The following is a 25,546-nucleotide window of genomic DNA, read 5'->3' as shown; positions in this document are numbered from 1 at the left end:
AATCTTGCTTCGACCAAGACAAGCCTCGGATATGTTACCTCGCTTATTAAAACGCCACCTACCAGCCTGGAGCGGGCTGCCTCTTTCTTAGGCCTGCTTCCCCCGGGGGCTAATTTCAGATTTCACCCGAGGAACTCTGAAGTTTCGAACCAACACAGAGGGTGCCTCAGAGCTCGCAGGGAACGTAACCAGCCCTGGAGGTTGAGGGCATTCCCAGTGGAAGCTGCCTCTTCTGTGCAAGGTGGAATTCCTAGATTATGCCCTGAGTGGTTGAAGGCTAGTGTGGGACCGGCTTGGTGATGGCAGATGACTCGGGAGAGGCCGGCAGGGCTAGAACATTTCTTTATACACTCATTGAATACCTGTTGTGTACCCGTGTGCGGAAAACTGTCCTAGGTTGTCTGGGATGCCATAGTCCTTGCTACGTGTTCTAGTAGGGAAGACGGATGCTAAATAAGTGACCGGATAACACTTCATATGCCAATGCCTAGGAGTGCTCTGAAGAAACATTAAGCAGGGTGCAAAGGATGGAAAATGGTGTGTGTGTGGGGTGTGTGTGTGTGTGGGGTGTGTGTGTGTGCGCGCGCGCGCGCGCGCGTGCATGTGCGCTGGCTTGTAAAGGGTAGCCAAAGAAACTGTTTCTGAAACCGTGACTTGGATAAAGTGAAGGAGCTAGCCACAGAGATACTGGAGCGAAGAGCGCTCTAGGCAGGGGACAGCAAGTCCAAAGGCCCAGGGGCAAGGGTGCCTGGCCCATTCGATGGATAACAAAAAATGCCAGTGTGTCTGGAGAGGAAAAAGGGAGCCACATGGGGAATGTGGGATTTTCCTGGAGGCAATGGCGGGCCAGTGGAGATTATAAAAAGATAATGCTGTAAACAATGTGAAGAAAGGACTGAGAGAGAAGATGGAAGTCGAGGGGGCTGGTGAGATCTTCGGGTGTGGGGAGAGACGATGTCTAAGTGGTGTCAGTGAGGATGGAGAGACGGGATGGGGGATGGGGAAGGAGAACCACCTGGGGAACTAGAGAGGCTGCTCATTAGAGCTCACACAGGGAGTGTTTCCTTAGGAAAATGAGAAGGAGAGAGGTGGGCAGGGGCAGAGCCATTTAAAGTCCCTTGTAAAAAGTCAGGAAGCCCGTCTCGGTCTCGGTCTCTGTCTCCCTCCGAGACTGAGGGACTGGCTGACCAGGTGGAAATGATGGCTGACGTGAGCCCAGCTGCTGTTTCTGAGTATCAAGTAGAAATTAATAGAAAGCCTTTCTGAAACGGTCATGATAAAAGAGGACATTAGATGCTCATTTTTATCCCTGTCATAATGCTAAAATCATGGATTTTCTGGTTTGTGCTGTACCTCTGGCTCTGCCTTTATTAGGGGGGACTTTAGGCTGCCTTTCTGAGCCTCCGTTTCCTTCAAGTGGGATCATGCTGCCTGCAGAGACCATCAGGTTACTCTGAGCTGGGGCTGCCTAGAGCTGGCAGCCTCGGAGAAGGGCAGGCGATAAACCTGTGTTCCCTCACCTGGGGAGCTTTGAATTCCGATGGCCCGAGACATGAGCTGTGTCGTATTCTCCCACTTCTTTTCCCCCAACTAGATGGCTCTGAATAGGAGAGGCGACCTAATTTGAGGGGCTCCGTGCAAAATGAAAATGCAAAGATCCTTGTTCTAAATTTATTAAGAATTTCAAGACAGTGCCAGCGGATTATTAAGCAAGCACAGGGCACATGCCCGTGAAGCCAGCCTTGGCTTAGAAATCAGAGGGTTCAGAGACGGGGCTGTGTGCCTGCGATATCAGACAGTGGTCTGGATACCGGAAGTGAGTTTGTATCTCAAAGGAGGCTGGGAGATTCCTTTGGGACTGGCTATAGCCTGCATATGGAAGGGCTGCCTCTTATCAGTTGGAAATTGTGGCTTTTCTGTGTTAAAAGCTCCAATGTTCCAGGCTTCAGTTTTCCAGAGGAACAGGGAGTGGGTGTGGGGTGGTGGGGGTGGTGAGGCACTGGGAAGAATCCAGCCGTGTCATATTTCATTCTCCAGTTGGAAGTCCTACCCTGAGTATGTGACAGTAGAGTGTCTTAAAAGGCCTTAATCTCCCAAAACGAGCAAAAAAAAAAAAAAAAAATCATGCCTGCCTGCATCTATTCAAAAACCACTTATTTAGCGTCTACTGTGTGCTTTGCTATGGTGCTAAAGAATGACAGACACTGGCTTCTATAGCTTGGAGGGAACAGAAATAGAAACAACAGATGAGTATAACATAACCCGTGTAATAGACTGTTGTTGTGTTTTTGGCTGCAGAGCATCTTTGTTTTGGGGGGTACCCTGTTGTGAGAGTCTTGGTAGGAGGCGGGACTCGCCCGCTATAGAAACTGAAGGTGATGATTCCTTCTTTTTCCAGCCTCCCAGCTCCAATTGGGCACGAGGCTTAGGTTTAGAAGACCTTTTTCTTCTTTTGTTGTTCTTTGAACAGGTCACCGGGATGAGCTCTGGGTCTGACCTGAGAGGTCTTTGGTGGGAGTGTGGTTTACACCTGCACAGTGGCTGGGGATCCCAGGGAAGTCACTTACTCTCTCAGCCTAAGTTTGTTTATCCTGCTTCACCTGGTCATGAAGGTTAATTGGAATCAGATCGTGTATGTGAAAATACCTGGCCTCTAGCAGTTACTCTGCAGGAGTTAGGTCAGGGGCTGCCTTGTTTCTGGGGAGCAAGAGCATTTCCTGGAGAGGGAATCTGGGGCTGTGTCCTGGCTCAGCAGCAAGAAACACCACGATTGATTAGCTCCGTCTGCCATGAGTATTCTTGCCGTTTCTACGTTATGTTGGACCTAGTGATCTGAAAGATGTTCCACATGGTGGTTTTGAGTTTCTGAATTCAGCAGCCTGACAGCTTAGGCTCTTGACTGAAGCTTTCCATGATTAGGCCTAAAAAAAGGCATCGTCCATGTTTGGCAAATCTTAACAGCTGGACCTCAGGTGCCTTCATTATCTGATAAAGGGGCTATTTCTTAAACTTTGTGTTTATAATGACTTCTTGGAGCACCCTCGCACCCTGCCGGCCCCTGTCTAGCTTAGCTCTCTTCCTGTGTGGTCCTGTGATATCTGCTTCCCACCCCAGTATTAACCATTTTATATACAAATTCTCTGCTTTCTTGTCTATCCTTACCCACTCACCATTACCACCAAAGGATAAGCCTGTCGAGGTCCCAGACTGGGTCTCACTTGCTTAGTATTTTATCTCCAGCAGCTAAGACCTTCACAGCCCAGCTCAAGTGAGGGAACAAGCATTTCTGCCTCCTTTATGGACACAGCAGAAGGTGGGAGGCAGGGAGAGGCACCCCAGCAGAGCAAGGTCACAGGATGGAAAATGGGAGAGGGGTTCTTACTTTCACGTTTCTTGATGATCCAGAGGATTATTTCCTTGTATTTTTCAAAATTTTTCTTCAACCTGAAAGGAATGTGAATCATCTTTAAAAGCTGAGACGAAGTTCCTGTTTACATATCATGCTACACAGCTCACACAGTACTGATCCATAGGTGGGAAGCTGGACTGATTGCTCCACTTTTGGACCTAGCTTTCTTCCAGTCTGTTCTCAGGAATAACAGGACAGCGCACGATGCTGTGCTTCCCTCCCGGCCTCTCACTGGCCTTCAGCCTGGGCGCCTGGGCTAGCCTCCAGACTTTTCAAAATGAATCCAGTAGGGGGTCCTCTTGGGAGCCAGGAAGGGCTAGGAGGTCCAAATACAAGGCTGGCTCTATGAGTTAAGCTCGTGTGGCTTGATTTTTCTACGGCTTGTGCATATTTCAGTGAAGGCTGCCTTTGGAAATAGCTTAGAGAAACAACACTGTCTATGAATCGGACAGAGCCACCTGAAACCCCTTTGCATTTGGTAGGAAAATTTCAAACTCACTCAAAAATGGCTTACCATGAAAGCCACACTAAGGCACAACTGTTCAAAATGATCAAGCCCTCAGTTCCTCTCGTGTCAGTATACAAAGCAAGTCATCCAGGCATTTCAACGACTTGGACTGTTTTTCTTCCAAATAAGGGTGGTCTCCAGGGGCAGCTGCCTCTCCCGGTTCTCAGATCAGAGCCCTTTTGAAGGGGAATCTGCCGGAAGGAGTGAGCTTCCCAGGCTTAATTGGATCTGAGAAGAAGGCCTTTGACATGACAGATTTTAAGTTCTCAGTTCAGATTCCTTGAAGAGAGTGTAATAATTTAACCCTAAGCAACTTCAGGAAGCAAATACCCTTTGCAGGGAAGGGCTGGTGTTTTGCCTGGCAGAGAACAGAGATTTCCTATTTGTACTCTAAAAGCAATAGTGGAACTTGAGAATAAGCTCCACACAGTCCATTTTTTTTAACCAAGTATTGTTTGTTTTATTTGCAAGCATTTTAAATAGAATTGCAGCAGTCACCTAAGCCCACCATCACCTGTGAACGAGTAAGGCTGAGGAGTTGGTGGGGTAAAGCCTACCTCATGGGGTTAGAGCAGGATGCCTCGTGCATGCAAGAGTTAAATTCTAGTAGGGGAATCCAGCCAGAGGCACCCCTGGCCCTCTCAGGAAGGTTTCTCCTTTGGCTCTTGGCCCACCTCTGCAAGCTAGTGGAATCCTCACTAGCTACCTCCTCAGTGGTAGAGACTGGGTATACACTACTGCATACCTCAGCACACAGTAGGTGCTCAGGAAATATCCACTGAGTGCAATTAGGTTAGAAGGAATCTTGCTTATAGGCTTAAATGGGACAGAAGGGGAGAAAATCTTGCATACAGCGCAGGATGACTTACCCAGATATTATTTGGCATTTGTTTTTGCTGCTGTATAAGGATCTGAAAGCTTTGATGTTCTTTGGGTTTTACATTGTGTATTTTGCCTTCCCCTTTCCTAGAGAAGCCTCGAGGGTCTCTCACCCCATGACTATTGAGCCCAAAGCAGAAGCTGCTGGCAGTCAATCTCTCATCCTGAATTTTGGGAAAATCCACTCACCGAGGAGGTTATGCAGGACACCCCATCCCCCCAGCCTGATCCTTGGTGCCACTGAGGGAGGGTCTGCACAGACCCGCTGGACACCTGAGCGTGCACCTTGTTCGCCAAGGTTTCTGACAGCTGGAGAAGTGAAAAACCAGACTTTCGTGTACCACAGGCTGGATGTACAAATACGGTTCTGGAACATTTTGTGACCCGGGGTCATGCCAACTGGAAAGATTTGGTGCTAGCAACAGTCTGGGATAACCTTATCATTTCGCACTCCAAATAGGGGCTCTAGCCTGAATCCCAGGTCAGTGACGCTCAGGGTTCTCCCCGCCCAGGGAGCATGGGAAAGCACTGGCTAGCCTAGGAGACAGCTAAGAAATTTCCTGGGCAGATGCTCAGGATCTTGATCCCCCATTGTCCCAGGGGTCTGAGTCTTGCTTCCCAGACTTCTGTTCAAGTTCATTCCTGTCCTGGATTTCCAACCTCTGTCACTGCCTGCCTTTGATCTGTCCTGCACATTCCATGCTCGTGGGTTTCTTTGCTCTTAAGTTTCAGTAGCCAGATCATTCTGTCCCCCTGACCCCAAGTCTTACCCTTGCCCTTGTGCCTGGCCTGTGCCTGCCCTTTGACTCGGGACCTGCTTGACTTTGGTCTTGCTCTCTTCTCTGGTGACCCAGTCTACACTTTCCCTGCCGCTACCTCTGGCCTCTCCGAACTCACTGACCAATTGCTTGATCTCTCCAGTCACTTACAGAATTCCAAGTTTCCTTCTGGTTTCACTCTCCAGATGACCAGTGAGGGGAATGTAAAAATCCTCTTCCATTTCGTCGCGAACAGCCATTTCTTTGACCATGGTCCTAAACACCATCTGATAGGAGCTGGTAAAAACCTACAGAAGGACCACAGATGATATATCCAGAAAGTGGAAATTAATGGTTTATGAATGATCACTTTTCTGATTCCCTAAGTTGCCAGATGAGATTTCAACATGTCATTCGAAAAAGACAATCAGTGGGAACAGTAGGGTAGCTGGGAGGATTTGTTTTAAATACTATTTCCAATAAGACCATACTCTCTCCTCATTCCCCAGTTCCCTCAAGGATTTTTTTTAATAGCAGCATACCAAGAAATCTTTTGAGAGCATAAAATTATCCTCTTTTTCCAAGTGTGGAGATGTCTGTAGAACATAAAAATGCTTCTGTGCCTTAAGAGTATTATAACAGGTGTTTGGAGTTTCAGGAATGGCCAAGCTCTCAGTGGTTACTTACTCAACGTGAAGGATAAGGTTCTTCAGGAAAGCAGGGAGCACCTAGCACATGTCTTTTTATTATTATTATTATTAATTACTTTGTTATTTATTTATTTATTTATTAAACTTTTTTTTATTGAGTTATATTCATTTTACAATGTTGTGTCAAATTCCAGCGTAGCACATTCTTTTAGGGGACGGATCTGTACTTAAAGATTCTTCCAAAGTAATGACGTTGTAAGCTACTTTTTTATTTTGTGAATTTGATCATTCTATCCCAAGTCCGTGATGTTAACCAGAACTGACCCACGGGGGCTTGGTCACAAGAGTTTCTTTTTTGGATGTCTTTTGCTAGTTTGGCTTGCTGTCCAGGAAAACCATGGGTCTCTCACGTTGCCCTGCCCACCTGCAGGTCGAGGTTGTTCAGCATCTGAGAATGTACGGTAGGCACTGACTTACAAGCCTCCTATAGAAAGTGCATGTGACCTGGGACAGATAGAAGAAGGTAGCTTTTGTTTGGCTGGTTTTTCTAGGCTGAGGAAAAGCTGAGGTGTCTCAGGCCCACCTTGCCTGATTCCCAGCCTCTGCACACTCCTCTCCTCATTGCTGCTGTTTGTTAATTAAACACCGAGGCCATTAGATGGAGGAGGCTCTAAGTTGGACGTGGCGCCTGTTGGTAGAAGGCGGTTCGCCACTTCCAGTTTGGCGATGCCCAATTCGAATCCACAGAGGCTCAAATAAACTCTTCAGATTTTAATAGGCCTTAGTTTATTTTTTCTTACTGGAATGAATCAGTGCTCCAGGGCAGGTGGAGGTTGAGGCTTATGGTGCCAACATTCCTGCCTCTAAATTCCTTTTTGTTGACAATCCCTCCCTTGGGATGCAGCGACGGCTTACTTGCCCAGGCCAGTGGTCGCTCACCAGCCCCTTTGGATTCCATGTTTTGTTCACCAGAAAATAGGGTGCCCGCTGTGGTCCACCAGACAACAGACCCGCTTGCTGGGCCTGGTTGAAGTTCTCGTCCCAACTAGGCAGCATCACCCCACTCAACTTCTCCAGCACGTAGGCCATCGAGGGAGGCTTGTCCCATCTGCTTCCCCAACCTACGGAGAGGAATAATCTTCCTGGTCAAGTAGATGTATTGGGCCCGAGTGTTGAGTCCTTCCACGCCTTGGGATTCCTCCTGGGTAAATCTCTGGTTCTTGCAACCAAAAGGATTTGCACAGCAGGGTGTGTGACACATGAGTGTGTCACAGAAATAAAACAAGCATGTGTAGTGAACTAAAACCGGTCAAGGGGCTGAACTGTCGGCATAACCAAAGTGTAGATTGAAAGCCCCCCATTCAGATACGAGGACCTCAGCGTTCTCTCCCTGGTGTGTACCTGAGTGGCTTCTGGTGGCCCCCTGAAAAGGCCTCAGAAGCCCATATAGACAAGTCTTTCAGCTGCAGGAACCTGGTGGCATTTATGTCACGCTTTCTGTCCCGCTCTGGCCCGACTTGTGCACATCTGCCACCTGTGGCATTGCTTGGAGGAGCACTGCTTCCTGTCATGAGATTTGTAGAGCTTGGAGCTACGTGGCTGCCCATCATGAGCACGCCAGGGTCTGGGCCGTGGAAGCTGCCTCATAATCCCTTAAGTGGGATAGGCAGCAGGGGAAAGTATCCCCCAACTCTGTGAGCCATGCTCTATCACCTGGGCAGAGCCCCTGAGATGCTGAGGCCAGGTGTTTGTGACTGGAGCGCTCCTGCGCAGGCCCCCCTGGCACCTGGAGCCCTCCCGGTGTCTGGGTTCATCTCCGACCTTGCGCAGCCCCATCGGACCGCAGCCCCGCCAGGCACAGCAGAGCCTCAGGCGACAGGCCTGCTGGAGGGTTCTGAGTAATTTAAGTTTCTAATGAAAACAATTCCTTTTGTTTTCAACTCTTTCTGAGAAATCTTTCTAAAATGTCTGAGTTTACTTTCCTGTCTTAGTAAATACAGTGCGGTGAATCCAGGTTCAAGTCATCTTTTTTCCTCCCTTTGACATGGTATTTCAGTATTCGAAAAGCAATTCTTATTAATATAGTGTGTATAGAAGCAAGTCTAGAAAATAAGGAATTTAGGGCTAAATAGGAACTGAGACCAGAAAATTTACCAATTCAAATTACAAAAAGACCCCTAAATGCCTAGGTTTTTTCCCTTTTCCTTTGCAAGTTTAGAAAGAACATACCTGCTTAACTTTGTTCTTTAAAAAAAAATCTGCTTAATTTTGAGTTCCAGGAATGCAAGATTTCACTCTTGTGATGTAGTTAGTACCTACAATCCTGAGGAAGTTTCTTAGTCATAGTTAAAAGGATGTAAAACCTGAATCAACATGTGTTGTAAGTCTTACTATAAAATAGATATGCAACAAGGATCTGCTGTACAGCACAGGGAACTATATTCAGTATCTTGTAATAACCTACAATGGAAAAGAATCTGAAAAAGAACACATATATATAACTGAATCACTGTGCTGTATACCAGAAACTAACACAACATTGTAAATCAACTATAAGTCAATAAAAAATAAAGCAAAACGAAGTGTGTTGTAAGTCTTAGAGATAAGTTGACACAGGAAATTAGAGCCACTCAGGCTGTAGCAGGCAAAAAATTTATACAGTTAAGACTTCCTTGGGGTGTGTGTTTGTGCTTGTCGGGGTTTCTGGTTGCTGTCTTTTCTAGCACCCAGTCAGGGATATATGAAGCAAAAACTCAGGAAACTCACTGCCATTATCATTCCTTGAGTCCCAAGGTCCCTAGCCGGTCTGCCTTCTTCTCTCCAGCATTCAGAAGCTTCTTGTGTTTGTTTGTATATAACGTCTAGGGTTTTAAGCTGTACTTAGTGGGAAGAGTAGATCTAGTCCATCTTTCCGGAATCTAACTTCATTTTTACATAGGGTTTCTACAAAGATCAATTTGCCCTGATATCTAGATATCTATGACATCTAGGTAAGTTACATGTTTTGTTTTTGGCTTTGCTGCCTTCAGAAGCAATCTTGAGGGTGTGTTGTTCATATTACTGAAAGCAGGGCCTTGCAGTGCCACATCTGGCTTTCTTCTGACCGTCTTTGATTTAATGTGTGTTATTTAAACTCATGTCTGTTTTAAGAAAAGCTCACTTGGGTTGTGTTAACAACAGAATGAAACTACAAATCCTGGGGCTCACGAGGCAGTTCCCAGCTGCCCCCAGGCCACCCTGCTTTGCCGTTCAGAGGAAGGTGGGCTCCAATTTTTATCCAACTTACATTGTCTTCAGAGTCGACTTCGCCTTCCAGCGTGCCAATGGGATCAATTAATACTTGATCCCAAAAGTTCCTTTTAGAGGCAGACTCCATGGCTTTCAATTTTGGAAGGCACAGCAAAAGGAAGGACATTTGGAAAAGGAACCAAAATAAAAAACAAACAAAAACAAAAAGGGAAATAGATTTATGGCATTGCACTTACTCTTTTAAATAAAAATGCATATGTCATCAATAAGCCTTTAAATAGATTCATCAAGTTAACTTAAAATTCAACTTGGGAATATTAATAAAATAAGAATAAAAAGGTCAGCTTCATCTGCAGACTTGAGAAAGTGAGTGTTTCTTGTGAAGGTTCATCTGACAAAGTGACACTGGAGTGAGTCCTGAATGAAGCAGAGGAGCCAGCAGGCAGATGGCTGGGGAAGAGCATTCCTGGCAGGGGGCAAAGGAGGTGCAAAGGCCCTGAGGTGAGAGTGAATGGGAGCGTGGCTGACATACTTGACAAATTGCAAGAGGAACAGTATGCCTGGAGAGGAGCGAGATCACATGATGCCAGGTGGCAGGAGGGGAGGTGAGGAGGGACAGGGGCAGCTCACGGAGGACCATGTAGGCTGTGGGTGGGATTTTAGATCTTATTCTGAGAGAGATGTATTCTGAGTGTGATTTTGTCTCAGAAATTATGAGTAATATCCCTCCTTCCTGTCAGTTTTGTCAAAAATTGCACATTTCCAGAAATGTGCATGGTTTGTAATTGCTCATTGAAGTGTACGAGATGAATCTCCAAGCCAGTGAGATTTTTAAAAAGTCTCTCGGAGACCGTAGATGCCTTTGTTCTTAAGGTCAGCTACAGCCTAGTAACTGTCTGGGCCAGCAGAGCGGCTGGGAACCTCCAGTGTCAACAGGGTACAAGTTGAACGGAGGAATTGACAATTACTACCTGAACCTGGATCCCCTGCTCCAGGGAAGGTGTGGATCCTGAGGCTGAGCTGGGGGGTAGGGCTCACACACGATAATTGGGCCCCTGGGGAAATCATGGTGGCCTTTGTCTCAGCTTCAGGATGACACTAGCCCCCTTATTCTGGGCCATCCAGAGAGCCCTGAAAATCCACCGGGTTGGCGCTGGGCTGACTTATTCAGTCTGATTTTGTGTCCCTGTTGGGCTCTTGAGGGTGGAGAAGGGGCATTCTTTGTGATCGCCCAACACGTTGTTTTTGCCCTTCTTCCCAACTTTGGTTCAGTAATACACACGTTGCCTGCCTTGGGCTCCTGGTGGGATGGAGAGCACCCCTCAGCTGCACCTGCCGTACCGACCCCAGCCCCGGGCCTTTCTACCTGCAGACCGCCTGCCCTGCTGTGGTTTGTTGCTGACCCAAACCGGCCCTGTTGCTGTGGACCCTGCGCTACAGGAGTCCCCAAGGCAGGTCCACACGCCGGGCACACGCCACCCCACCGGGGTGCTCACGACTGGCAAAGGGGCCCTTTCAGCTTGATTCCAACACACTGTGTGTCCCCAGACTCTCCGCCAGGGACACAGCCTAGATAAGTTTTGAAAAGCCATCTGCGAAAGCCCAACAGGAATCCTTGGGAATTCAGGCACACCCTCAGGAAACTCCTTTTGGTTGTCACTGAAGGGGAATGTAGGACCTGATAGAACAGGGGTCTAGAGGGACCGGGTGGCAGAGCCTCCGTGTAAGATGCTCGGAGTACGAGCCTACCTCCGTGGACAAGAAGAGTCCGGCTCTGGCCCTGATAGCTTAGCAAAGCCCCATCATTTGTGATTGCCATGTTTTAATAGGCGTTATTGAATAATATACAGTGAGTTTGAGGGGAAAAAAAGAAGTAGGTGTTTCTCAGGAGAAGAAGGAGACTCAGGAGTCCTGAATCGAGAACAGCTGTGTTCAGAAGCATTCACTTCAACGTGATAATTAACCTTATTAACATCAATGGGCACTGTCTGCATGTCAGGACAAGGGCAGTAAATAGGCAGTAACAGCCATAACTGGGGCAGAATGAGGAGCAAAAGCGTTATTCCTAATTAACTTTTCCTTTGGGGATTTCTGTCAACCTCTACCTTTGTTCTAGTGAGATCGTCATCCTCCCCTGAACTCGGTCTGTGGGAGGCAGGGGAGGTGTCAGGCCAGGTTCCTGAGTGCTGGCCCTGTTGTCCAGGACCTGCGCCTTGCCCCCGTCCCCTCATCTGTGTGACGGGGACATAAGACTCATCTTCAGATGGCTCAGAGGACCGGTGCTGATGTAGGTGAGTGCCGGGCGCCCAGCACCCCCTGAAGTGGAGGGTCTCTCTCCTGGACTGATTAAGGAAAAATCTTAATTCTTCCCCATCTAACCAATGCCTCTGCTCTAATATTTTTCTTGGCGGAAGCAGTTCCTGAGTTCGGGCTAGATGTCTGAGCCTTGTGTGTTTGCCCCGCAGGGCAGGACCCGCGTTATCAAGGAGGGAAGGGGGAGAGGCCATAGGCGCTAGCCTGGCGCCAGCTCTGAGAAGAGAGCACACTGATGAAACTCAGCCGTCTGTCACCTCCTCCACCCTCATGGTGTGGATTCCTCATTGTCCGCCACAGGTGGGTCCAGAGTGGGCTGCTCTGGCAGTTGCTATGGGCACCAGCCTATAATCTGTCCCAGAGCCACTCAAAGTGTGGTCCAGAAGCTGCTGCCCGGAGCTTGTGAGAAATGCGGAATCTCAGACCAACTGAGTCAGAATCTGCACTTTCACAAGATTCCTGGGTGATGCTCTGTACATTGAGTCTGAGCAGCACCACCCCAAACCATTCCACCCCCGGAAATCGAATAAGCTGAAGAAGATTCTATAGTCCAGAGTTTGAAAGAGTTTGTTTGCTAAGCCACCTGTGTGGGTAACCCTGATCCTCCCCGCTCCTGCTCCCCATGCATTGTTTCTCATAGGATGGGTCTGGCTAATCGCCGAACTTTTGTGGAGTGATTTGTGCAGGTTGAGATTCTGCCACCAAAAGGACTCTCCCCTGTCCTTCCCCCTAACAGAGTTCAACTAACCCTTCCTAAATACAAATTTAAGCAGGCTTTCAGGGGACTCCAATTTATTCCCTACTAAGGTGCCATCGACCGAGTTTGGAGGGGCCCATGCATCCCAGTCAAGCCCTGCTGCCCAGACTTCAGAGAACCCAGCAACCGACCGACGGGATCCTCTTTAAAAGTGGGCATCCCTGTACAGAGCTTGAGTAGAAAGATGGACTTCTGGTTTGTTCCCAGGTCATTTTGTCCCGCTGCAGAGATCCTCTGTTTCTTATCCTGTCTCTCGTCTTCAGTTAAGGACAGGGAAGCACATCCAGATTCAGGGACTGTGTGCCCGGCATGTCTCTAGGTCCTCTCTAGGACTTGGCACCAGCTGGACCAGCAAGGCACCCGCCCACCCAGGGCAGCAGGACACTCTGCAGGGAGGAGATACCTTTGAATAGACTATGTGGGACTCTCACCATTTCCTGCCTTTTGCTGTTCTTCAGTGGGAATATATACAGAAAATGAATTGGAAGAATGATTAATAGAATGTTGTGTGGTGAGCGAGTCCAGACCTGGATCCCTGAGGGAATCCGTTCAGAAATCACCTCCTAAACGTCTGGGGAGACCTGGGTGGAGATCGCGTATTTTAGAGGAAGAGGCTCCTCTGATTTTCAGCAGTTAGACGCCTGTAGCCTATGGTCAGCACATGCCCGATTCCCCTGTTTTGTTCATATTTCAGGGTTTAAGTTCTGAGAGGGTGTGATGGGTTTGTCCATGGTTATATCCTGCCCAGTATACAGTAGGTATACAATAAATATTAGTAGGTGTACAGTAAACATCATGGAATAAACTGAGTGTGGATAATCCATTATCTTCCTTCCTAATTCCAGTGGTAAATATTATTTCCTCTCCTTTGAAAATTCAATTTTGATTCAAAATTAAAAGCATTTTACTCTTTGGCCCAGTTTCCTACCTGAACCTTGAACCTTGACAGGGTTATAGAAATAATGCCTTGGCCTCTGGCCTTAACTGAGGCCACGCTCATCTAAGATAGTCAAAAGAGGGCTCTCTTTGGCCCAGGGTGGGCTAGTTCTGTGCTGCTTATCTTCTCGTAGGGGGATTTGTAGCTTCTGCCAGTCATTTAAAAGCATCATCAATTACGAAATTAAAGTGTTACCTGGCGAGTCAGGCTTCAAGGTGGTTAGCATCATTGTTGAGCCTCCTTTCTGTGTTTTTGATTTTAAAGGTGCTGTTAAAAGACAGAAGAGGGTGGCTATTAACAGTTTTAACCTTACACTTTACAGTGTGTTCTTATTGGACATTTAGGGTCTGAGGTTCTTTCCTGGCACCCAAGGCTGATCAGTAGAGGGGGAACGTGTGGGCTGGCGGGCACTGCTGACATATGCTGGCTGCTCCCTCTGCCTGCCTCCTCCTCCTTAACTTTGCTAACTTACTCTGGGACTGCAATCAACAATGCTGGGGAAATGTGGCCCCTCTGTGGCCTTCTTCTCTGGTCAGTTGGGTCCCCAGGATAGCAGGATGGCTGGGGATGAGGGGTGACCTTGGAGATATTCCTCCTTCTGTAGAGGGAGTAGCTATAGGAAGCATAGCGTCAAGGGCTTCAAGGCTGTGTAGACACATGATGGGGCATGTCTGTCCCTGTAGGAGATGGTGTTCTGTTGTCAGGGGTTCCCAGAGGGGTGCATACCGGGAGCTGGCTGGGCATGGATCCACTGAGTTACACCACAGGAGGCTACAGTGGGTTTGTTTTTTTTTTAATTGAGAACTAGTTTGTACTTTGGGGAGCTTTCCAACCTTCTCCATGTGGCCAGCTGGCCTGAAGTAAACTACTCCACAGCTAGCACTTGCCCTCCCTCTGTTTATCCTCACCCACATTTCTACACGCTGTGTCTCCATGTGTACACATTTCTACACCAGCTCCCTTCTGATCAAGGCTGTCTCTTGGGAGTAAGATATACCCTCTCACCACTGTATCTGATCTTGAGTCTGAGGAGGATTTGACAGCAGTTTCACAAGTAAATAACAGACATTTATAGGTGCTTACTGTGCGCCAGGCACCAAGTCTTGAGGATCTCTACAAGCATGGTTGTAACGCGCTGTGTTAGAATTTCCCGGATACTTTGTTTATGACCCTGCTCTGTGCCTGGATGGGTCCACACCTGAGGCCATAAATAGTCTTTCTGGTCCCCCTGCAGAATGCTGCCTGCCATGAGCCCCGAGCATTCTCAGGGCCTTTAACATTCCTTCGGTGTCAGACCTGCCACTCTCTGTAGTAATAGGTTTCAGGGATTTATCTGGGTGTTTTTCCTCCATATTCAGTTCAAAGTGCTGTTTGTAGAATCCATGTAAAATGCTGTTTCTGGTGCACTGGGGTTGAACAGTCCCATAATAAAAAAGAGCATTAGAAATAGGAACCTGGTAGCCATGAAATCTGTTCTACCCTAGAGCTACTCTGATGTTTCAACATTCCTGTGCCTAATGATCCCCTGGGGATCTTGTTAAGGATGCAGGCAGGGACCCTGATAAAGACAGCCTGGGAATCTGCATCTTTACAGGCACTGGGTGATGAGGACGCAGGGTCCTGGACCCCAAGGAGCCACACCGCCAACACCTGCTCTCACCTCTGCTCACGCCTGGGGGCCCTCAGCCCCACACAGCCAGCACTTGAATTGCTTTTACCTTGATTGATTTTGTTTCTCCAACAAGTGGATATGTGGCTTCTGCCATGGGCTGAAAGCAGACGCTTTTTTGCACCCGTCATTCTTGGGAACCCCGAGTGTTCTGTCCCAACTGCTTTCCTTTGTGGCCAGGGCCCATCCCATCACGCCCAGATCGTTTTCCCAGGGTCACTGTCCTCTGCCTCCTCTTCTTGTGTTTTGAGCCCTTCTGCCTTCCTGGAGCCCCACATTTCGTGGATTCCCCCTGCACCTTCCCTCCCATCACTTCCTCTTACAACTCTTTACTCTTTCAGAGAAGTCTCTTCACGAGTCTCTTTGCTCCATTCCATTGGCCAGAAACGATCATGTATGTTCTGCCAGCAGATTTTGCCCAGTTACTGCCAACACTCTCCAAAAGATTGATTGTAAACCAGAGGCAGAAGGGAAAAGAAAAACCTTCATGAATTTTAGGAAATTGCTTACTTTTCCTTGTGTTTCAGTCTCTGCTGTAACCACCATCCCCTCATGTCACTGTGGGAGCCTGGGGCGTCTCATTGGCCCTGGCTTAGAGGCTCCAACACTGTCCAGACCTATGGTCCAGGCCACCAACATCACAGGATTTTATCAGTAGGTGTTACTATGGGTGACTAGACTTCTGCTAAACACTGAACATATGTTGGCTTTTAAGGAACTCAGTGCTGGAAAGAGACTTAGTGACAAAACATGCCCTTACAGACCAAATATAGAGAGCCCTATAAATTAGATACAGACTTGCCTGGCTTTATAAATTAAACTCAGAGACCAAAAGGATCATGAATGAACGGGGCAAATGAAACAATGATTTCTGGGGGCCTCTCACTGGAGGGGGGCCCCCAGGGGTATGAACAGGCTCTTGGGCCCTCCTTCCCACACCCCAGCCTCCTTCCAACTCCCTTCTCTCCCACATCCTTTCAAGCTTAACCTTAGCACTTCACAGACGATTACCCGGTAAATGACTTTCAGAATCCTGTTTATGAATGTTTAGATAAATGCTCAGATTTTTTCCAGCTGTCATGCTCACTGACTCTGAAATGCTTCCAGTTTTCCGGACTCTTTTGGAGAACACACGCTGACAAAAACCCCACATGAACCAATTTAGCCTGTAAAATACTTCTCATCCCATGCCAGGCAGCCTGCACCCCGGAACTCCTGGCAGGTGCAGGGCTGCCTCTGCCGCTGCATCCTCCCTCACAGGGTTTCTGGCTTCTGATTTCATTTAGCCACATTTGAGCTACAAAATTTAACAGGCTGGGATGGGGACAGGGGCGTGAAGTACCGGGGGGAAATCTGATTTACCGCTGCCATGACTACAGATGTGAAACGAATGTGTGAATCTGTGATGGATCAATCTCACTAAGGCTGGATTTAAATTATTAATCATGGCGAGAAAGGCTGTTCAGTGTTCCATTCCCGGGATCCTAGAGCGGGGGGCCTTTGGGCTTAATTGGGTAGAGGATTAAGAGCCTCAGTGCAATCTTGCCGAACTGTCTCCTGAGTCACTTCTAGTTGTGGCCACAAAATTCCCCGCTATGGATGGTCTGGGCTCATTCTGAACCAGGGCTGGCTTTGACTGAGACAGGGTCTGGGGTGGGCCTGAGTCCCCTTCACCGCCGTCCACCTGATTATTTGGATATGGCCTCTCCCCAGGGGACCAGTCCGTAATCTGGGAAGAAATGGCCTGTGTCCCTGAGAGAAAAGGGGCCTGTGTTCACGTAGAACAAGAACAGAAAGACTAAGGAAAGGACAGGGGGAGGTTGAGGAAGGTATTTGTTTTAGCACTTTGCTGACGCTCTTTCTCTGAGAGGGCTCTGGGACGGAGGAAGGGGGTCAGAGGGTCAGAGAGGAGCTTAAATTCTTACCCAGAAACGACTTTAAATGGCCTGGGAAGCAGTATACATCATCAGGTGACGGACAAGACTCCAGCCCCTGCGTTCCACATACACGGAGCGCCTGCGAGCCCACCCGTGCGGCGGACGTAGGGTGCCGTGCCCCTTACCGAGCTTGCTCTCATAGATCCATTCCGTCTGGGTGCTCTGGTCCTGCCAGTCCAGAAACTCCCAATCGTACTTCATGGAAGATGTAGATGGTATCGAATCACCACGAGGAGGCCTGCTGCTGGTGGGTTCAGAGATGGGAGCGGGGACCGCAAAGAAGGTGGGCACCCTAGGCATGCCAGCAGCAGAGGGGAGCGCAGGGGTCAGTCCACCTCCAGACAGGGGCCAGGTTAGGACCCCAGGGCTATGGCCACAAGGAGGTGGGGGTGGCGGCAGCTGCTCCCCAGCTCCCGAGGACTTCCACCCATCCCAGGTGGTGCTGTCACTAGGTTAGAGGGGACCAGCTGGTGGACCATGGAAAGTAGGTCTGTGTGCCATTCTGATTGCCAGCCACTTCTTCACTTGGAGTGAAAGGATCTGGGGCCCTTCAGAGGCCAGTGGGCCAGGCCTCTATAATGGTCAGCCTAACCTTCCAGACCACTCTCTGTCCTTGCAGGCTCATGACCCTGCTCATTCCAGGTGCACTTCCTGCCTCACAGCTGCCTCAGGCTGCGCAGAAGAAATAAGCAGCAGCTTAAAATTGAGCTCTGGGTTCTGTCCCCTCTTGCCTGCTCACTGCAAACACCACCATCTTCGAGAAAGGTTCCTGGGGGTCTGATGACAGGGCGTTGGGGGTCAGGTGCAGGGCCAGCTGTCTGGGAGCTCAGGATCCAAAGGGAAGAGCCAACACACCAACCTACCGAGTCCTTCCTCAGGGATCTCTGACTTCTAACTGGGGCGGGAAACTGTAATTTAGAGAAACGAGAGGGGTGGGGGCTTTGACCCTGAAGTCATCTCACGTAAACTGGCCTAATTCTCAAACAAGTGTAAGAGAAAATTCCCAGCAGATAAGCCGGCAGTGACGATGGTTGGTAGAAAGAGCATGGACTTTGGTGGCAGGTGATCAGAGCTGAAATTGTAGCTGTCGCACTCCAGTCCCCATGAAAGGACTTGGAAAGTCAAAGCTGCTGACCAACACAGGGATTATACTTAAGGTCCTGGTGGGCTGGTCTAGTCACTTCTGTCTTCACGGACGTCCACTTGTCCAGCACCCTCCCTGTCACGCCTGCCCCAGACTGGGATGTGGCTGTGACCTCAGCACCCGAGAAGCGGGACCAGGCTTCTGGCTCATCAGGGCCAAACAGCGGTCCAGTGCCCTGTTGGCAGTGGCGGGAGTGATGCAGCGGGGAGCCCCTGGCCCTTGGTCCCGGGCCTGCTTCTGCAGCTGCTTTAGAGTAGGGAAGGGGCCTGGCGTGTGCCTGGGACCTTCATGGCCCGTGTGCACAAGTGGGAGAGGGGGCCTTCCTGTTTCCAAGGGACCCACAAAACCCTTGCCCAGAATCTGCTCCCCCCACCCCACCAGCAAACAAATACGAGTGTAACACTTCTTGCCCAAAGGGGTTTGTGGAGGGTTCGGGCTCTCAGCAACCTTGTGTGAGGACAGTCCAGGGCTTCTCTGAACATCCCGAGGCCCAGACCTGGACTCTCGGGAGTCAAGCCAAACTGCCTAGGGACAGAGTGGGTAAGGCTCCAGGGACTCTGTGATCGCCACGCTCCCTGCAGAGCCTGGGGAACAGGAAACTCCCTCAGCTGAAATACGAATAAAAAATTGGCCAGGTGCGTGTGTTTGGAATAAAGGTGACTAGGAATCATGATTTTCATTCTCCATGTGCTAAGTTTTACACATGGTGGCTCATGGGGTGCAGAACGGAGGATAACAGTGACCCACAGCCCTTATGGGGTGTGTCCTGTGCACTGGATGCTGCTCCACACGTGCCCCCTCGAGTTGGTACTCATTTAATTCTCACCACAGCCTGGGAGGCGGAAACTTACTTTCCCCACGTAACAGATGAGGAAACCGAGGCAGAAGGTTCAATGGCTGCCCTGTGGCACACAGTTGGCCAGGTGGAGCAGCTGAGATTCAGACCCAGGCAGCCTGGCCCCCAGGTCCCTGCTCTCCTTCATGACCTTCCTGGGGGTCACTTCACCGTTGGGCCCCTTCAGTGCCAAGTGGCTTACTTCTCCGTGAGTGTCGGTGTGGAGGTGAGGGGGACCTCAGGAAAACTAGTTCCTCTTACGGATTGCCTTAGTGGGGGTGATCCTGGCAGGTGCCTGTCGCTGAGCCCATGGGTCTCTACAGAGCTGAGCGCATAGAGGCTTCTGTCTGCAGCTGTGTCATTGACCATCTAGCATGTGCTAAGCCGTGTGGCAGGAGTTTCGTGAACACTCCCTGAATGATCGTTTAGAGCTCAGAAGTCTGCCTGATGGACGGAAGATGGCAGCTTCATTGTGGGCATTCATTCATCTCTTCACCACAGGTGCTGCCCAGGGAGGGCACTTTGCCATCTTTCCCCAGGTCAGCCTTCTCTCCAGAGTCAGCTGGCCCCTGCCTTTTCCTCTCTGGGTGCCCAGGGCTCTGATCCTGGGACTTGTCCCTCACCCTGTGAGTGGCTGAGTGGCAGAGGGAGCAGTATTGGGAGGTCCTTGGGTGTGACTTCCAGGAGACCCCCTACCCGAACCCCTCCTTTCTCAGGGGACCTGCTCCCCACAGCCCCTACCCCACCCTCACTCCCACTCTCCATCTTTGATGTTGCAAAGCCTCCTGAAACATCATCCCTAAGCATGGATTTTCACCTGATTTATCAAAAAAAAAATCAAAAACTATTACCTTGCTTTAAGATCAGGCGGGGTTTGCGATGAATGAGCCTTGAATTCTGTTGGAAGAAAGAACAGAAAGACAATGTTGGGGTAAAAAGGGAAAGAATCATTCTTTCTATTAGAAAATCTGTTGTTAAATATGTGATGCTGGGATTGGGGTGGCCCTGATTTACAGAATTTTTCTATTTTTGCTTTTCTTTAGTGTTGTCTCTCTTAATGGTATCCTTTAGAAATTATGAGGCTGAAATTTTATAAAATCAGAAAAAACTTGAGAAGATAATTTTCATGAAATCGTGGATTTTGGACACTCAAATTTGCTGTGTTACTATTTTGTGTTATCACAGAGGCCTGCCTGTCACAGGATGAAAGATATCTATCTGTATAGGAGAGGTGGCTGAGGTTCAGAGAATATAAATATTTTTAAAATTATTTTTAATTTTAAAGACTACTTGTGTCATTTAATCACCTGACTGTTGACCTTGAATGATATGACATCAAGAATTTCATGTATAATTGAAATAAAATATACTATCACTTCTAGTACTAGAGAATGGCATAGTAAAAGCAGTAAAGAAATGAGAATCAGAAAATTTGAATTTGAAAAAAAAAAGAAAATTTGAGTTTGAAACTTAAATGTTCAACACTTACACTTATCCATAGTTAACCCATGAGACATACTATTATTGAGGACTATTAGTTGGCTGTTAAAATGATGCCTACAAAAATTAAGCAACACAGGCAAATATTGAAGTCATAATACTAAGTTACAAAAGTAAAACCCAAACTTGTATATACAGCATGTTTAAAATGATCCAGCAAAACAAGGACCACCCACCACCAGACATGCAAAAAATAAAGGCAGGAGGGACACAGTAAAAGTTGCTAAAATGTGAATCAGCTTTGTATCTGGGTATTAACAGGTTGGGAGATATTTTTCTATTTTCTGCTTTTCAAATTTCCCATTAAAAATGAACAAAAGTAGATGTTGTTTCTTTTTATGTTACTCTTCTACAATTGAAATATGCATATAATTTAGCAAATACCAGAAACAAAAGATAAAAGAGGAAGGAAAGGACAAAGAAAGAAGTGATTAGAATAGAAAGATGACAAGGCTTGGAAGCCTGTCCTGGCTCCTCTAATTATTTTCCGTGACCTTGGACAAGTCACATACTGGCTCTCAAACTCCAGGATCTTCATTTGTGAAGTGAGGGGTAAAGAGTGGCTGGAGGATTAAAGGAGACAAAGATTGTGAAACATCCACCATACACACCCTGTGCCACTGGCCTGTGCTCCTGACCTTCAGGACAAGACGTGCACAGAAAATGATGCTGTCTGTACAGGAGCAGAGTGGAGGCTGGGGGCGATCGGTCTTGGGGCTCAACATCTTCCCCCGATAGTGGCCAACTCAAGGCACCCTGATGGGAAGCTCTCCCACAGTCTGTGAGCTTTCCTGCTTGATGAGTTGTCTGGCTCACCCATCTCTGCCTTATCAGCATGTCTCAAAACTATCTTTTTAAAGACACAGAACTGCCAGGTTCCCTGTTTGGAAATGATCCTTGGTACACCACTTCTCAACTGGAAATGGCATCCAAATTATAGCATTTAGGCCAAACAGCATTTGGAGCCACCAAAGAGGAGCTAGCAAGGGTAAAGAAAATCAAATCCAGCCAATTATGTGGCTCAAAGTACCATTTAGTAAAAATATTATGAATCAGAAGTAATATACTGTGACACCTCTCTGGCATTATTTGCCACAGAGCAGAATTCATCTTTAGGAAGGTCTTGGATTCTGAGAAAACAAAAAAGACCTTATGGGGTGGTTTCCGCTTCTGTGACAGCAGGACAGAAATATAGCTAGGACGTCTTCTTTCTAGAGCCTTCCTGGACCTTGTAAGATCAGAAGAGCATTTTCACACCTTACCATTGCATGGTCTGGGAGAGCTTTCAAAGTGTCTTCAGAATGTTCTTTCATTTCATTGTCACAACCACCAGGTATTTTTTCACATGGGGAAGTGAAACTTGGAGAAAGTAAGTGACATGCCTGAGGTCAACCCTCCCCCCCCCCCCACCCCGTGCTGGATCTTCTGACTCTGACACCAGAGGGTTTATACCCATGTTTCACAAAAATGATTTGGGACCTCCTGGGTTCAAGTCCGGGAAGACCCGTCATATGTAATTAGTGATTATTCAGTAGCAATCAAAGCTGTGTTTATATTCAAGTTGCTCCTCTAATATTACTGGATTTCCTCACAAACCATGGAGAAAATCATCCCTTTAAAGAAGAGAGGGGATGGAGGGTGTCAGTCTGACGCTACTTTGGTTTGTCCAGGACAGTGGGAGGCTCTGAAACTGACCTGCCTGCAGAGTAGCTGGGTGGGAGCATAGATTCCTCCCACACCCTAGTTCATTGCATCTTCTCTTGTCTTTTTGTTATGTCCGTTTCACAAAGGATGGAAATGTGGCCAGGGGAATGTAATCCACCCTTCACAAGTCAATGGTAAGGGAATAATAAAATATAATGACAATAATAATAATAGTAATAGTAGCTGACACTTACATAGGCTTAAAATGCTGTATGCCTGGCATACCGCATAATACTTTGCATAGTTTAACCCCTTCAGTCCTCACAAACATACAGTAAGGTAGGTCTACTGTCATCCCTAATTTACAGCCAAGAAAACTAAGACACAGAGAGGTAAAGTGACTTGCCTAAGCTCATGTAACTAATAAGTGGGAGAGAGTGGCATTCAAACCTGCGCAGTTGAGCTCTTGAGAGAGGAAGAAAAAAATGCTCTTTGTGGCAGATTCATATCTGCCACAAAATAGACAACTAAATGGCATGCATGCTCCTTCCTCCTCTCCTGATCCTGTGGCAGACATCACTAGTGGATCATGGCACTCTTTCCTGCTGAGCCCAAAGTGGGGCTCAGAATCCTTCTCACTACAGTGCCTCACCACTAGCCTCTAACAATTAATCCTTCAGCATAAGAGAGGGAAGCCCATTTGTCATTTCTAGGGCTCATTTTATAGGTACCAATTCATTCATAAAGCTGTTTTTAAAAATACATGCGGGTGTGTGCATGCATGTGTGTGTATATACATGCCTGGCTTTGTGAAATGAATGAAATTGAACTTGATTCAATTTGCATTTACTGAGCATCTGTTATGAGTCAGGAATGCACTTTTGTTAGGCTCTGAGGTTCAAAACAAGAGATAAACAAAATTATATCTTAAAGGGATTGGGAGGAAATTCTACATAAAGAAATCTTGATGTACACTCTTTTGAAAATTTAAGATCCTCTTGTAAACCCCTTCTTAACCTGTTTTGTATAGTCTGGCTTGGTACCTTGGGTTTTTGTAGACCGAGACGTGCTTCCATGTGCCTTTAAAGGTATTTTAGTATTCCCTTCCAGTTTTTTCAGTGCTTCTCCAATTTTGGCTAGCAGGGCATTTATTTTCAAAGCTTTTGCTTTATACACATTTCCATTCACTTGACAGCATTGTATTTGTCCTACTCTAGTGGGTAATATATTTACGAAGATCTGACGCATAGCAGGGACATGTTAAGAATGCTTGATTCATACTGTGCAAAAGAAATGGCTTGAATGCTATTTTCCAGTATTAAAATTACACTTGGTACTCGAACAGCAGGGACATTAACAATTCTGAGAGGGAGCTTCATGGTAGAGGCACACAGAAAAGAGAATCTCCCAGCAGTGGAGGAATTACCTTCCCCATGTACTAACTGAAATTTCGTGAGGGTAGAAGGAATCTAGGATGATAAAACTGAATTGATGGACAGGACGTAAAGGTAAAATGCCTGTGGCTGTTGAACTACCCCTACCCCCACCCCCCACCTTTTAGGATGTTCGTTGTGTGCAATCACTTTGGGATTTAAAAATTCAAGCTGCCTGAGATGCTTGCAGTTGGTAACAGAACAGGGTCCAGAAAAATAGTTCTATTTCTAGGTCACCATTACAATGATGCAGATGACCTGGATTAACTTTCTGTTTCTGGTTGGATATAGCCATGCAGTCATAACATTAAGGGAAGACACTGTGTGGGCCTGTGAATAAATGCATATGGCTAATGCCACTTGGAGCAACAGCACAGGCAGGGAGGCCACTGTCAAATAATAAAACCCAACTTAAAGAAAAGTTGCCAATTGCAGAAACAGTATTGAAAAAATGTCAGCCCTAGGATGAGAGAAATCACTCCAAAGTTAAGTACCCATCAGCAGCGTGGGATGAGCGGGCACTCTGGGAAGCATTCTAGTCTCTGTTGACATAGCAACAGATCACGGGAATGTATTTGAGGAAATAATTAGAGGTCATTAAAAAATTTAGCTGTAAGGATGTTTATCAAAGAGCTGTTTAAAAAAGTAACACAAATATCAAGCAATAAATGATCAATCATAGGAAATCAATTAAAAATATTATGGTTTGAAAATACAGTGTGATGCAGCCACTCAAATGATTTGTAGAAGATTTTACAGCATGAATGATACTCATGTAAGTGTGTAGTATTTATAATTATAATATATAAATATAGAAATAATTTTATATTTATGTATTATACAAATAATGTATCTTAAAAGGCAAGTTACAAGCACTAGGTAGAGTCTGGGGATATTACTACCAAAGTGCGAAAACATCATCTCTGGATGAGAGTGATTTTTGCTTTCTTCTTTTTCCATCTATACAGTTTCTCAAACGTCCACCATGCACTCGTATTACTTGTGCAATAAGGATAGGAAAAGATACAAAGGAGGGGGTGTTTTTTGTTTGCCTTGTTTTGGTTTTTTATGAACAAGCACGTCTCCTTCTTCAGGGCTCCCTGTCTGCTCTGCTGGCACAGTGCTCTGGGGCACAGCTGTGAGGTAGGGCATGAAACTTGGTCAGCGGTGGTTAACGAGGCAGTCAGCGTGGTGGGTAGGACTGATCATTTGAGCTTTGGCTGTATCTCAAATCTGTTCTTTTTTCCTAGGCATTGTGATGCTCTAGCTAGCATCTAGGGGACATCCTTCCCAGATACTCACCGTCTACCAGAAAGTTTTCATACAGATCCTCTCTCCCTTCCAGATGCTTTTCCTTCTGTAGATACTTTTCCTCCTTCAGATGCTCCTGTTCATGCAGATATTTCTTTCCTTTCAGATACTTTTCCTCCTCCTCCTCCTCCAGGTGCTGGTCTTCCTCCAGAGACTTTTTGTCTTTAGGAAATAAAGATTCTTCAGATGAACTCTTCTCATTTCCCTCAGTATCCTCTTCCTCTGAAGCTAAGGTCTGGGTGGGATGGTGGAAAACTGTGGGAGAGTGAGGAGGTGATGTTTCCGATGGGCTGTGATTTTCAGCAGACATGCTGGGGAGGCATTAAGCAGCTGAAAGCCTTCTGCAGCAGGCAGCTCACTTTGTTATCCTGGGAACCAAGAAAGGAGTAAAACCCCATTAGTCAGGAATTGCCTACTGCATATTGTCCCCTCATTTCATCCAGTGCTCTTTGGATGGCCCTTTGAGTGTGCAGATCAGTACCTGGTGGTCCATGAAAAGGCACAAAAAAAGGAGCCTGAGGTTTTACCCCCGAGGAGCTGGTTGGAGAGACCACACCTGAAGACAGTGCCTTTGAAATGCAGCACTATATACAATAGCCAAGACATGGAAGCA

At 47.2% G+C, this 25,546-nt stretch overlaps 1 protein-coding gene across 1 annotated transcript in view; it reads right to left on the bottom strand.

The window, feature by feature from the left end:
- Nucleotides 1–25,295, bottom strand: part of ERICH6B (glutamate rich 6B) — a 39,425-nt gene extending 14,130 nt beyond the window's left edge. The window contains exons 1-6 of the mRNA XM_074378660.1: nt 24,925–25,295; nt 18,323–18,494; nt 17,192–17,358; nt 7,120–7,325; nt 5,726–5,862; nt 3,359–3,444 (exon numbers count right to left, since the gene is read on the bottom strand). Coding sequence (XP_074234761.1) covers nt 3,359–3,444; nt 5,726–5,862; nt 7,120–7,325; nt 17,192–17,358; nt 18,323–18,494; nt 24,925–25,243 — 1,087 coding nt within the window. The 5' untranslated portion in view covers nt 25,244–25,295. The remainder of the gene's footprint in view (nt 1–3,358; nt 3,445–5,725; nt 5,863–7,119; nt 7,326–17,191; nt 17,359–18,322; nt 18,495–24,924) is intronic.
- Nucleotides 25,296–25,546: the final 251 nt, after the last annotated feature.

Source organism: Camelus bactrianus, chromosome 14 (assembly GCF_048773025.1).
Source record: "Camelus bactrianus isolate YW-2024 breed Bactrian camel chromosome 14, ASM4877302v1, whole genome shotgun sequence".
Taxonomy (NCBI): Eukaryota; Metazoa; Chordata; class Mammalia; order Artiodactyla; family Camelidae; genus Camelus; species Camelus bactrianus.
Note: the sequence above shows the minus strand (reverse complement) of the source record. Positions and strands in the feature narration are given on the sequence as shown.